Genomic DNA, 15,736 nt, shown 5'->3' with positions numbered 1-15,736 from the left:
ATTACTTGTGAACGTGTTGATACAGTTAAACCTACAGGCTCTGACTTGATAGACGATGGTTCTGAGTTGATAGACGACGGTCTCTCACTACTCACACTGTGAAATATAATTATTCATTGTTCATATTTATAAAAATCAGTACTTACATAAGCATTCTGTTACAGAGCATGTCTACACTATCAAACTAGTTTGACAAAAAAGTGTGATGTGCCCAAATATGGTAGTGATAAGCCTAAATATGGCAGTGATATGACATCATCATCATTTGTCCCTAAAGTTTGATAGTGTAGACAGAGCTTTACAGAGCATGTCTTTAATTGAATGCTACACAAACAGTGTGCCGACTGCAGTTGAAATAACATGAAAAGTCAACAACGCTCTTCGATTATTTAATAAAGAGTTTACGCTTTTTGGAGAAACTAAATATCCATGCCAGAAGTTCTCGCTTAATTACAATTTAAGTGAATTTGTGTTTTTTCATTTGTTGTACTTAATTATGCATTAGCACTTAAGATGACTATACAATGTCATGTGTAATGTTGAAATTGGATTCATTCAAAATAAATTGAAAAACCCTTTGAAAAATGGAACAAATACAGTAGTACAATCGAGTGTCCTGTAAAACATTTCATCTTTCTTAATTCCTTAGATTTTTTAGAAACAAAATCTTAAAATTCCAATCTTTTGTGTGAAACACATTGAACTCTCAACTTGAAAATGTTAAAGTGGGACACTAGACAACTTAACTAACAATAGAAACCCCTTTAAAAAATGGAAAAAATGTCCTGTAAAACTTTTTGGCCTTGATTCCTTAGGATTCCTTAGTATTTTTAGAGACAAGATCTTAAAATACCAATCTTTTGTGTGAGATACATTGAACTCTCAGCTCAAGTGGGACACTAGAAAACTTAACTAACAATAGAAGAGAGAATTCAAGTGCTTTTGTGATGTTTGTAAAAGTAAATTTCAAGAAAACAGTGTGGTACAACTTGTTGATTAAGTACATGCAAATTATATCAAAGTCATGGTTACCTATTTGTATCTGTAGTATCAGACAATCCAGAAGTTTCAACTAATTCGGGTGGTGCACCTGGGTCCTGTTCACCCTCTCCAGCTGGTACCAACTCTTTGATGTCATCTAGACTCATCTTACTCTCATCCTCTTCATTTAATTCAACCTCTTTCTCCTCCTTTTCAATTGATTCAATGTCTTTTTCATTTATTTCATCCTCCTTGTTGCCATTTTGGTTCAATTCAATCTCCTCATCTTTCAATACATCCTCAGATTGTGTTGTGTCCTCAACAATGTTGTCTGTAGATGTTTCAGTAGCATTTTCAATATTGTTTAAGTTCTTTTCATCTTCGTTTATTTTTTCCTTTTCTGTTACTTCAATTTCTACATTTTCCACTAAAAGGTAAAATGAGGCACAATTATTTCATAGATAAAAAATATAAAAAACTTATATTATTACTTATCAAATAATGATATAATGACTATTATGATTCATGTTAAGGACTGGCCATAGGGAATTTACTCATTAATTAATTAAGGAAACACACACAAGATGATCCACATACAGCAGTTTTAAAGGCCAGGTGCGGGCAAAACATTTCTATTGATCATACATTCTAATAATTATCGATTTATAGTTTCCCCTATGTTTCATAATTTTTGGGATTTTATTTGTGTTACACGAGCTTGTTGAAAATAAGCACTTTCTTATCAGTGGGGGGATAGTTCAAATTACACAGTAAAATCTCTATTCTTTTGTACACAAATTTTGTAAATAGAGAGGCATTTCAAAAAGCTAGGAAAAATAAACGGTGTGATAAAAAATGTTATTAGATGAATAAATATAGGTAATATAACTTGAATATTACATTTCTGATATTTTTATTCAACTTCAGATTTTTATTTTCATGCTATAGCAAAAATTATCCACCGTAATATCCACCATCTTTTTTCACCATCTAGGGAGTCACCAGACATTTTATTACATTAGGTTAACTACCTAACTACTGAAAAAAAGTCTTCCTGGTTTTTATGGAAGAATTTTCCCAAATTTTGTATTTGACCATATTAAGGGAAATTCATGTTTTTTCGTCTTGATTTCTGTTACAAATATTTGATTTATGTACAATTAACCAGATATTATATTTAAAATTCATGCCTGTACCTGAGCTTTAAGCTCTGATGCTGTGATGTGACCATATATGGACACGATGATGTCATATCACTACCATATTTGGACACATCAGACTATTTTGTCAAACTAGTTTGATAGTGTAGACATAGCTTTATAACAAATCTTAGGAATTAGAGTTGTATGGCAGAAAACAGGATTGTTTTTAATATTGAGTTATTATCAAATAGCCATGCATAATTTGCGCTCTATTTATAGAAGTAATAATTTATAAAACAAACATACACCAACCATACTTAATCCTATACTACATAGATAATTTAAAGCAATGTGTGTCATAATAATGATGATAATGATAATGTACACATTAACCACCATTCTATCAATAGCTCATGGTTCTGTCTGTGTACTTAGATGTTTAATTTTTCAAGTGCATGCTTCTCTCCTAAGGGTCACGTCATTTCAGTGCAGTGCTGTGGGATCTACTAAAACAGGGTAACTCCTTTAATATGGCGTTAGTATTAGAAATACTATATCAACTCACATTGTACTTGTGTTTTATCAGATTCAGTACTCATATCTGAAGATAATGAGTTGATCTTCTGTTCCTCTTCTTTTGCATCAAGATCCGTTTCAACGTACGGTCGATACGCACCATTCGTATCATCCACTGTCGTACTCGGTTCTTTTGTTCCCAGTTCGCTGCTCTCTGCTAGATTCAGTCCTCCTGATGGACTGTCATCCTTCTCAATACTATAAAACATAATAAACGAAGAACAAAATAAAAAAGTAGTCATTTACTAATTGCATTTATAATTTCTTACATCCTTCATAAGAAATTAGCTATCAATAACGATATCATGAACTGCGATGTAGCATTTTATTTTTGTATATGATATGGTAACAGATGTCTGCCCATACATTGCCCATTGATTCAATATACGACCAATCAATTTTAATTTATTACTATACAATTGACACGTTTGTTACTTATGTCCAGGGATGTCACCAGCTTTTTGTAGTGCCGATCGGCTTGGATATAGTTCATAGTTCATTTGTCCAAAGGGAAATTCATTGCTCAAAATTAGTTGAAGGTTATATAGTATTACAATTTAACAATTTTAGGTTAAATACATTATTATTTTGATTTCGCTCAGTGCCAATATTTGATTGTTTTCTGCAATATGTTATTTTCTTGATGGTGAATATAAATGGAAATTTCTCATGATGTATAGAGGCATCGGTGAACCTCAATGAACTAGACCAACTTTTTAATTTACAATCATTAAAATAAACTATACATTATACTGTTCTTTTGTTATCATCATACTCTTATATCCAAATTTTGTCTTTACCAAAGTGACAATAAATAATATCATATCATAAGAACGTATGGTATCATACTCTCATATCTTAATTAAAATTAATAATGTATGATTTATTATATTATACTATTACAGTAGTATAAAGTCTATTCCACACCAACATATCTATTTATAACATTTTACATTCAACTGTAGTTAGAATTGTTAATGTTAGATAAAGATAAAATCTCTGTGCATTTGGAATCATGTTATAGCGCAACCACAAACCACTCCCTTTGCTAACACTCCCGGCATGAGGTTGACGAACTAATATAAACACTAGTTTCCTGGTACTTCCATGGAATAATAATTAAAAGTAGTCTCGTAAACTGTAAACTTTTACATTAAAAAAAATAAATCTATATCCATAAAAATTAGGTAATATAGAATGCTATCTTATGCTAGTTATGGAACTAAAATAAAGCTTTTTTACACAGAGACTCTAAGCAACAACAATATAAATAGAAACAAGTTCTATACTAAATAATATTGCCCCTTTCTTTTTTTATCTACCAAATATTTGATATTTTAAAGTACAGTAAAATACAGTACATGGTTTGAAATTATTTTTTTGTTTGTTCAAAGTTAAAAAGTTAAAAATTCACATAAAAAAACAAAAAATAAAGTTAAACCTCAACATCTTTAAATCTTTAAGTTGATTGATATATTATCAAGACATGATTGATTGCTCATAAAATATTTAGTAATTAAATCATTTATCTTGTCTGTCATGTGTACATAATGTAATTTAGTAATAATCACAGCTTAATTAATGTAATAACATTGTGACAGATGACATTTACTATCTCCCATCTCAAACCTAATTAGGATAACAACATTACAAAAAACACAATTACCGAGTTTGATCTTATTTCTCCATGGTTTGATACACTACTCTAATCTTTGCATAAATTGACAAAGCTGACCCAAACACAGATACGACTACAGCTAAATGTTCACTCTGATAAATTTTCTAGTTTCACAAGCAACAGCATTTTTGATTTAAAAGAAAGGAAATACATAAAAACACCTTTTCCTTTCATTTTTATTAATTTCTTACCGAGAATGGTAGACAGAAACTCGATATATTCCCTTGCGTCCGGTCACAGATGACACAACGCCCCTGAAACAATTCATATTATCCGTGAATTTATACAAAATATAGCTTAAAATTCCATGTGAAAATTTCCGTTCAGAAGATGTATCTCAGCAATGCTAACAGGTAATCACTATCTCTCCACGAGCAAATTATTGATGTGATTGAATGGAAGAACGGAGATTTATTGTATTGTACTATTTCCTGCGGTGTAGCGTGAAATAAGGCGGCTTAATTGCCGAAGTACACCAGGTACTTGTGCCACGATAACTACATCAAAGTAATTAACTCAATGGAAAGATCTGTTGAAGTGAACGGTGCGAAAACGTTGAAATCTAATCTATAAAACTAGATTTAATCAATAAATCTGCAACACAACAATGTTTTCATTCCACAATTAAATCAACACAGATACTATACAACAATACATGTTTTGTCCAACTGTCAGTACTATTAGTATTACTCTATAAGATCAACTAGAAAAACATAACATCAAAGCATAATATCCTATATCCCCCAATTTGCACGCACTATATACAGCTGGATACGCCAACGACTGTGATCAATTTCCCGAATTTAATCCTTGATAAAATCTGTTACGATTAAGCTAGTAGGAGTAGATAGACCGGACAAGGTTGGTGGTACACCTATCAGAGCAACTGAACTTTCCAATCACTGACAGTAGGTTGTACTACGTCACGGTTCCCACTTCCGACATCAATTTTTCCTGTACAACCTACTTAAACAATATTACTATTCAGTACAAAAGCCAGCTTGTTTATAGCTATACTTCTAATAACCACACCTCACAATTGAATGGATTAAAACAACTCTACGATAGTTGATCAAGTAACGCTCCGATAATCATAATAATATTTTATTTGAAAAACATGTCGGCTCTTATGTCAGATTATTAGATGAGTAATATTATTATGAATTCGCAAAATTAGTCATTAAATAAGAGAATATAGAACAGGTTTTGATTATAGTAACCATCATGTCTATGGATTATATCATATCAATTGAATTGTCTCATATAAATATAAAATTTAACCTTGATGTGAAGGATATGTTTTATTTATTCAAATTATACTGCCATCAAAAATTGTTCTTTGAGCCGAAACTATTTATTTTAGAAAGCAGCGATTTCCTACAGATAGATATGAGTGCGGATGAATTTATTTTTAAATTTATGTATAACACAAAAATAATGCAGTGTTCTTTGCTGTGCACAAGACCAACAGCTAATCTCCCATTTGAAGGATGAGGAATGAGCTCAAAGTATTAAAGAATGTTATATCTGAATTGTCCTCCAAAAACATAAAAAATAAATATTAATAAAATCAGATTTTGAATAGGCAATTTTGGGGCTTTATTAAAGTTATTCAATTCTGTAGAAAAAAAAATTATTTTAAAAGAAAAGGTTAATTTTAACCAAAAACCATTGTCTGACAGACAATTTAGGTATAGTTTGCTTTATATTAAATTTTGTTCAGGAAAATTTTTTTTTTATCCAGTTTTTGGTCAAAGTGAATAACTATTATGTTACATTAAAATGGCATATTAAAAAAAAAATTGTCTACGGGGACAATATAACTTTCATAAAATATAATTTACATTTGGAGGTTGAGAATTGTTATGTCACAATTCACTAATGATATAAACACACTCATTGCTCTAATATATACAGTATAAACGGTTATGATTTTAACTGAGTTTGTATAGATTGCAGTTTGTATAGATTGCAGTTTGTATAGATTAGCGTGACATTTGATGATTTTAAATGAGACTGTACAGATTGCAGTCACATTTCTTGTGTTTAGTAATCTTTTAACATTTGATGAGGCTTTAATGTAGTACTACTGGGAATTTTATCAAAACATTTTAAATATCACGTGTTTATATAAAATAACTGATTACATTCAATGCCTGTATTGATTCCATTTCTAAAATAAAAACTTCTTTTATAAATTAATTTATATATTTACTTTACTAAAACCTAAAGAATAAGAGTAATATTTCGTTTGTCAACTAAATTAGTAAATTGTCTTTTTATCCAAAATTTAACATATCAGAGATGACTTGCCAGGTATAAAGCTCTGTTTACACTATCAAACTTTATGTGACAAAAAAATGCGATGTGACCATATATGGACATGATGTCATACCACTACCATATTTGGGCATATCACTACCATATTTGGGCACATAACACTTTTTTTGTCAAATAGCTTGATAGTGTAGACAGAGCTTTAGAATGACAGAGACTACTAAAAGAGTCATTTCTCACCCTGCAAAAAATAATGTTGGTTCTTCTCTCCAGATATACATGACTTAATTTAACTCTTGTCCTGAAAATGTTGCAGATCAGAAGGGGGACATACTCTAAAGCTCTGTCTACACTATCAAACTTTATGTAACAAAAAATGTGATGTGCCCATACATGGACATGATGATGTCATATCACTACCTATGCAGGCATATCCCTGCCATATATGGGCACATCGCACTTTTTTGTCACATAAAGTTTGATTGTGTAGACATGGCTTATACATACCTCCCTGTTGTTGTTATCATGCATTTTATCAAAGCAGACCTCCTCTATAACTATGTCCCCCACTGGGCTTACATTATACAACCTTTTGTCAATTTTCTGGGCCTTACTAACAATTTCAAACAAGGAAATACTAACGTCTAACAAAATAAACACAAAAATATCCCACACTTACCTAATCTAGGTACTTCAACAGTGCAATCATGACATGACAACCTGCATGGTCCAAATCAACAAGTAGCCTAACATTCAACACAGTTATACTTTACTATACAGTCAATTCTGAACAGTCAAATACTACTACTTGTAGTCATAAAAACCAGTGACACAAATCGACCTTGTAAGGTACGCAGGTGAAATTCAATGCAAACCGACTACCTATTAACATGCAAAGCACAGAAGCCCAAGGCAAACAGGGTGATGTTTAGCTACTAAATCCCTACAGAATACAATCAAATGAACTGGTTATGGTTAGCTACCTACGGTGCTAATGTCTATAGAAGATTACAAAAGTAAAAGAGGTTAATAACAAAGGAAAAGATAACAATTGAATCCAACATACATACTTGTATTGTTGCAAGATGTCAGATTTCTACAATATCTGAACAGGAAACAATGACATATTTATTAGAGGTCAGAAAATAAACTTTTTTAGGTTTTCCCCCAGTATTATAAACCTATCAACAAAATGAATCTATTGAGTATTTACATTACATTCTTATGTGCATACTAAACACATGTCATGTTTGAGGTTGCTGCTGGCTTGAGATTTCACAAATGACATCATCACACACTCCAGATATTTGGTGCAGAAGCCAAAGAAGTTAACAATCACAATATCAAGATCAGAAAATGCAAACCTATTTTGAGAGTGTAATGAAATAGTCATTTCCAACATAGCATTTTTCATAACTATATATTTGTATGTTGTTTTTTTAATGACATATTTGCATCTAAAAGTTACAGTCAGTTATATAACATCTGGTTGTGAGAAGCCATGTTGGCAACACGCATTTCTAAATATATCTACAAGGTTGTGAGTGTCATGCACGTACTCAATGAAGCATCATAATGATTCCTACCGCAATATTGTTCACAATATTACAGTACATGATTCAGTTTTGACCTTGAGATAAAATACACTAAACATTATTTGTAATCATATCCACAAAAACCTGAAGATGACATAATGATTTAGTCATGGTTCAGTTCTAGTGGGTTTTGTAAAATTACTCTACAAGTCCTGTTTCTGCTTTGAACAAATAAATGGTTAAATAATGAGTAAATTATCTATTTTCTCAAATAATTCCAAACATATGGAATTAAAAGAGTACATAAACATGGGCTTGTTTGTAGGCTATCCTTGTTATTAAGGGTGTTTTTAAAATGATATAAACTTTTAGTTTCAATAAAAACGATTTTAATTTTGACTGCCATTGACCGTTGGGTCAATTACCGTATCTGTAATCTTTTTGAGCTTTTAACTGTGTGAGTGCATTACATTTGGGTAATGACGTCATTAGTTCGTTGATGATGATGATCACCCACCGCAGTATAAATTTAATTTTTTAATCTTTTCTAAAATAAATCGCTTTTGTGTATGCAACAGGAACAGGTGGGCTGATAATACAAAAAGTGAATTCTAAAACAAAAAAATCCAGAATTATCCAGAGATAAAATCAACTCAAGCAATGATTACAATATGTTATTAAAAGAATGTTAAAAAGCCATACCATGATGTTATGGTCTACACATAATTCTGGTTAATGTGAACACACATACTACTGTAAAAGCTGAAAACAATTTTTAAAAGGAACATAAACCTCTCTATTTACACACACCTTAGTTAAAATAATTGGCTATAAAAACTGAAAACTTACGAGAAGTTAACTTCAATAGTAACAACGGCTCTCAACCCTTCCTTAATCCACAATGGTATAACTTCTTTATGAATCAACATCTTCCGGTTACAATTAAAACGTTAAAAGAAAAACCCCAAATCATTACTACCAAGTGAAACAATTTAAGTAATAAAACACCAATCTTAAAATGTCAGAATTCTCTCTGCAGTGGAACAGGAAATGGTTGTGAAGTTTTCAAGTTTCTTTCACAGCTACACCATGAATTGACAACTTCATAATAGCATTTGAATAATCCTATAAAGGAAACTGACGACCGTCAGTGACAAAAAGGTAAACCGCTTTTAACATCAAATCATTAAGTAAAGCCAACCTAATGAATGCAAAATAGACAATGACACACTATGGTACTGTACACCGACACTTGTCATCTACTGCCAAAATATTTTTTTTACAAATTTATCTACCAAGCAGGAAGCCTTGAGGTAATATTTTGGGACATTCCATTTAGTTGAAATTACTAGGAGTTCGTCTTGGAGGTAGAAAATAACAAAAGTTTCTACCTCCATGAATTACACCAACTGGGAGACAGTAGACCAATCAGATGCAGTGACAGGACAGGTAAATTAAACTCCCGGAGTGTCTCCGTTACCATGGTGAGGAAATCCCCAACGAGAGCTTCCTAATATTCTCTTGATTTCCTTCTTATTGTTTTTGTTTCCTTATTACCTTCACTTTCACAATTAACTTACATTTTTCTATTGTATGTTGTTTTCAACTTAAAATTTGGCAACAATATTATTTATACCAACTCATTCATTTATAGACAATGACTTTGATTTTTATCTACATAAAAGCAACCAACCAACCAACTAACAGGGCTTGCTACTACATTTTACTGGCCTGGGGATGGCTCCAATAAAACAACATGAAATTTATGGTAGGGGTACTGTAAGTTGATTTAATTGGTTAGGTTCAACGTTCAATTGCTATTTAGGAGTCTTACTAAATACATAACACTATATATAATAGTACCATCTGCACCTAACCTAAAGCTCTGTCTACACTATCAAACTAGTTTGACAAAAAAGAATGATGTGCCAAAATATGGTACAGGTAGTGATACAGTATGCCCAAATATGGTAGTGATATAACATCATCATGTTCATATATGGGCACATCACATTTTGTTGTCACATAAAGTTTGGTAGTGTAGACAGAGCTTTAGATGCTAACATGTTTTAGTACTCATCCTCTAAATAAATCAACCTCACTCCTAAATATAACTGAACCTAGTCCTCTGATTATTTTCATCTAGTACGTATAATGTGTATTAGCCCCCCATGTCATACATTCAATTATACATAGCATTGTGTTTCATCGGTTTCGTATGATGTTGAAATTAAACCATGGATTCTTCTGGAATAATGACTGAACACAAAACTTAACTTATGATCAAACAAGAAATTAAATTTTATTTTTAACATATTAGTAAGAATGAAAACCACCAACAAATGATTAAACGAACAAAGTTGTGTCCACGATAGGAAAAAAACACCAACAAATAAATACCACATATCCGGGTTAATTATCTAGAATTAATACTTATAATTTTTTTTATAGCAGGGCATATTGTTTTATCATGGATTACGATTTAAAGGAAAATCCATTTAAATATTACTGAGAACTCAGAACAATGTTGGCTATTATCCCTGGTGTATATATTAAAATATTAATTAGTCAATTCCCTCAGGAAACCAAGATCGGAAAACAGAACAAGGATTGAAAATAATGACAGGACACCACAAGATTTTACGGAAACATTTGTTTTTTAAATGTATGACTAACTTTAGCTAAATTATTGCATAATTTAATAAACAGTAATTTTTATGATTTCATTTTTTTTTTATAATGATTAAAGATGTAGATTGGAGTAGAAATATGACAATAGTGATGATAAGGAGGGAACTAGCAAAATTTAAAAAAAACTTCTGATTCTACAATCACGTAATCACGTAATCAGATAATGATAATAATGATTATGATGTGAAATAAGATAAAAGTATGAGTGAATAATGACGAAATGATGGTTCATCTATTTAAAAAACATCAAAATGTTGGCAAACTGTTTTAAAGCTCTGTCTACACTATCAAACTTTATGTGACAAAAAAATGTGATATGCCCATATATGGACATGATGACATGGTCATATCACTAGCATATTTGGGGAAATCACTACCATATTTGGGCACATCACACTTTTTTTTGTCAAACTAGTTTGATAGTGTAGACAGAGCATAAGCAAATATTATGTTCCGCTTGAATGAAGCAATCAAATATGAAACAAATGAGAACAGTATCCAACACTTTGCTTTACATAATTAGCATTGTGAAATATCACAGAAAAAAGAAAGTACAATTCAAACTGAAATAATTATTGCCAAGGTAAACTATAGTCATCCTTATCTAAGCTTCCTGATTCCATGATTTCCTTCCTGTATTCCCAACGGATCTAATCCATTCACTCCGCAATTTAACATTTCCTTTAGCTCAGTTATGTCAACATTGAACCAATCATAAAAGACAAAACAATCTTTCGCGACTATTTTGTATATAATAATATATGACCTGCTAGTTGTAGTGTTAAATATTGTCGCTACTGTGTTTAATAGTTATACTCTATTTTATTATTCCTACTGTACATTTCTAGAGCTTAGATTACATTTTGATAAGGAACAAACAATGTAAAACAAACACTGTTACAAATGGTATACAGTCTCTTAAGGGATAAGCACTATAAACACAAATTATTTCAATGAACTTTCATATAAAATACATGCAATAACCATGTTATAAGAGAAGTCTGGTGACCCAAAAAAAAACCAGAATACCGTACATACAATGGGAGGAAGTAATAAAAATTTAAAACTGAAAAAACTTGAATGAACATAAATTTGAGAGCAGAAATACAGTAAACATGGAAAAAAGGAAAATGGCTGAGAGACTCTGATTTAAAAAGAAACAGAAAGAACAATATCCAAATTAATCGTAGGGGTCCTTCAACAACACAAGCAAAACACCACACACTGCTACTATACTTAATAGTACACATACCCTAGACTCCAATGCATGTTAGTGCTCCTATCAACATGATCCTAAATAATGAACCTCTCAAATATAACCGAAATTAACCCTCTAAATACTCCCTTTTAGAGTACTAAAGTCCATTAGCTTCCATACAAAGACACATACAGTTTATTCAAAGTTGGTTCAAGGGTAGGTGAGAAGGGAACCAAATTGGCCCCTTTTTACAACCTATACTAAATGCAACACATTTTGTATATACCACTTAAACACTGATGCATTGCTAAAATACATTTGTCAGAATCTCACTATCTTGACTAGTCCCAGTGGTCTAATGGTAGGGTTCATACATATCAAGCACAAGTTTCCAAGTTCATGTCTGAGTTGGCTCAATTGTATTCAAAGATTTCGTCTATGTTTTTTTTTTCTTTAAACATGAATTTTATTTATTTTAGAGTAGAAAATCGCTGACTGGTTACAGTTTCTAACTTTAAAATGTTCTAATGTATGTAAGCATTCCAAACACCTTTATGTTCCTCAAACCTATACAAAAAGATAACAATCTTTATGAGCTATTTCACAATGCACCATTTAACTCCTTTTCAAAACCAAACAATTACTGATCTACAGTAGGTAAACTCGTCTTACCTTTTACTTTTGAAAAACCTTTGCAATAACTGACCCATGGTCAAGCACTTCCTTCCAGTCCAATTTTAAGTCCCGTCCTAACGCCAAATTCTGTTCTATATCGTGTTTACACAAACAATACAATATTCCATTTATACCAACGTAACAAAGCAATTGTTAGTGTTGAACCAAACTGGGCATTATAACTCCTACACTAAAAATATTTAATTATATTTATCCAAGGCTCTGCTACTATATAACCCTCGCATGGTATCCTGTACAAGTCTATTGATGACATCACAAACACAGAGAATTACTTGAATCGCAGACAGCACTTAGCCTCCAAATAATAATTCACCTTTCGAAGCATTACAAAGTGATTTCTTTTCTTTGTAAAGATCTGCCAGACTTGTTGAATTCATGCAAATAAAATAAACTATTAGAAATTGAGCCTTTTCCTATTGTTTATACGTTTTTAGTTCCTGTTCTGTAAACTGCAACATAATCTAAACAAGGAAATTTACCAATGAAATGAGAGCTATAGACATTTACAGACCTATCACAGATCAGAGATTTTCAGCTGGATATGAAGAAGTTAATGGCCAGTTAGGCAATAACCGCTTTCCTTTGATAATGTTCCTACGTAATAGTCAACTTTAATGCTAAAATCAAGAAATAAGGGATAGTAAAGCAATGAGCACAAATAAATACTTGTAGGCCTTCAACGTGTTCTTAAATTGTAAGCAAGAACTAAAATGTAAATGAAACGGTTTGGTTTGAAAGTGATAATAATACTGAATAACATTTCTTGAAAATTATTTTTACTTTCAAACAAAACTTTTACTTTAAACTTGTTTGCAACATCAGGAAATAGATACTAGGCTTAAGCTCTGTCTACACTCACTATCAAAGTTTATGTGACAAAAACATGTGATGTGCCCATATATGGACATGTTGCATAATGTAATATAGAAAATTTCATCTTTAAAGCATAATTTCTAAAAATAGGACGTTTCTTCAAACAAACCAGTACCTAGACAACTCTTAATAATCCAATGATCTGATTGGTCAAAGATTAGTATGAATATAGTATGAATATGCCTAATATGGAAAGTTTTGTAATTTATACTCCTGACTATAAATCACATGACTAATTTAGTCATTAAGATGTGTTAGGTCTGTTTGCAAATAAAAGTGTATGTTTTAATTTTACTACACTACTCCAGTTAGAAACCAGCAGATTAAACCAAATCTGGATTGCTAACCAAGATAGAGGGCAGTAGGTGAAATATATTACAAACTTTTGCTCATTAATTTGAATTCCATCAATATCATCGGCGTAACAGCTATGAGTGCTCACTGGTAAACCCAGGGGCCCCGGAGCTTAAGGGGCTCCTAAGCATGCCCAGAGGAAAAAACAGACATTAAAATATGTCGAAAAAGGCTAAAAACACACAAGGCTTCCATCGTTGGAAGGCCACTTAGGGTTCATAAACCAGGGGCCCCAGGCCTCTGCATTACGCCACTAATATCATCATTGATATAATCTCACAACCAAGTACTCACAATTATTTCTCACAAAAAGTTTGAAAGAGTACATCAATATCAAGTATGGGCATAATCAACATCATCTTCATGATCATCATAACTCATAACACTCTTGTTAAAGTAGCGTTTTAGTAGCTTTTAGCACAATACAGCATTAATGTTAAGCAAACTGAATGTATTAAACACATAAAGTAAAATAAATGTTTTCTAAATATTAATACTACATTAAAACTATCTTCAGCTAAGATTAGCAACTATTATTGGTACTTCATAAAGCAGTCAGTCAATTTTACTCCAAATTCAATTTATTATAGCACAGAGAAAGATCAGTTGTAATCTAAAAATCAAGATTTGAGATTCTGACTACCATTACATGTCACAAGTTTCAGCAGGAGAATCATCTTTAAGATCAAATTAAAATCAATCAAGCATTAACAGTTTTAACTGTTGTCATAAAGCCTATTTATCAACTGTTAATGTAAAGAAACATTTCCTTCGAACTAGAATAGATCTAGTGAAACATTAAAGTCAACTCTATCAATATTTAACACCTTTGTGCTGGCCTAATATGTCTGGTTTTCCGGAAAGTCTGGTATTCTGAATGTGTTTTTAATGGTAAAAAAGAATTTGGGAACTGTTGGACCTTGGGAGGGTTTCTGGTTTTATCAGAGAGTCCGGTATTGGGAGACTGTATATGAACGAGTAACTTGAACCTGATGGGAGACACTCTCTACACTATACTAGCCTTATTGCAATTTAAGTATTAAATCTGAAATGCTAAGAAATACTATAGTTCCAAAAATGAATTATGATAGAAGCAAAGGTGTTAGATTTTTAGAGCTGATGTACAAAATAAGTTTTTGAGTAATGAAAAATTAAATAAGTAGTTAATAAGGATTGAGCATCCAGCTTAATTAAAACAAGTAAAAATATAAGAGAGTTGATGACGATGAAGAACATGTGATTTCTAAACTCACAGTAAAAACATTTGACCTAGTCATGGTTACCTAGGTGACTGACAGCAGGCAAGAGAATAACATAGAATTCTATAAACCTAACAAATAAACCTAAATCTCTCAAAAACAATTTCCTACTAATAATATGTTATAAATCATAAGCTTTCAAATTTAATAATTAAATAAAATTTGCATTTTTGTTAATATTGCAAGCAATTTATCTTATTATAAAACTTTGCCAGAAAGTAAAAATAAATGTATACTTGACACAGTCTCCTTTTAGATTCTTTATTATTTTATTTTCAGAATTTATTTTTAAAATCTAAAAAAAAGGTTTGATAGAAAAATGTGTTTTATCTGTTAAAAAATACAAACTATTTAAAAATAACAATTGATATAAAAAGTATTTTCTCTTTACCTCCTAATGTAAACTGGTTTTGGAATAAACTGTTGGAACAAAACGATAATTTAAAAATTAAAAAACAACAAACTAACAAGAAGAA

General features: G+C 31.3%; 1 protein-coding gene across 2 annotated transcripts in view; it reads right to left on the bottom strand.

The window, feature by feature from the left end:
- Positions 1 to 15,736, bottom strand: part of LOC144847407 (CNK3/IPCEF1 fusion protein-like) — a 31,963-nt gene that overhangs the window by 6,442 nt on the left and 9,785 nt on the right. For both annotated transcript variants that reach the window (XM_078703747.1, XM_078703748.1), the window contains exons 9-11: positions 2,689 to 2,897; positions 1,033 to 1,408; positions 6 to 96 (exon numbers count right to left, since the gene is read on the bottom strand). In XM_078703747.1, the coding sequence (XP_078559873.1) occupies positions 6 to 96; positions 1,033 to 1,408; positions 2,689 to 2,897 (676 nt within the window). The remainder of the gene's footprint in view (positions 1 to 5; positions 97 to 1,032; positions 1,409 to 2,688; positions 2,898 to 15,736) is intronic.

Source organism: Antedon bifida, chromosome 7 (genome assembly GCF_963402885.1).
Source record: "Antedon bifida chromosome 7, ecAntBifi1.1, whole genome shotgun sequence".
In the NCBI taxonomy this organism is placed as follows: domain Eukaryota; kingdom Metazoa; phylum Echinodermata; class Crinoidea; order Comatulida; family Antedonidae; genus Antedon; species Antedon bifida.
The sequence above is the reverse complement of the archived record's forward strand: the minus strand, read 5'-3'. Positions and strand labels throughout refer to the sequence as shown.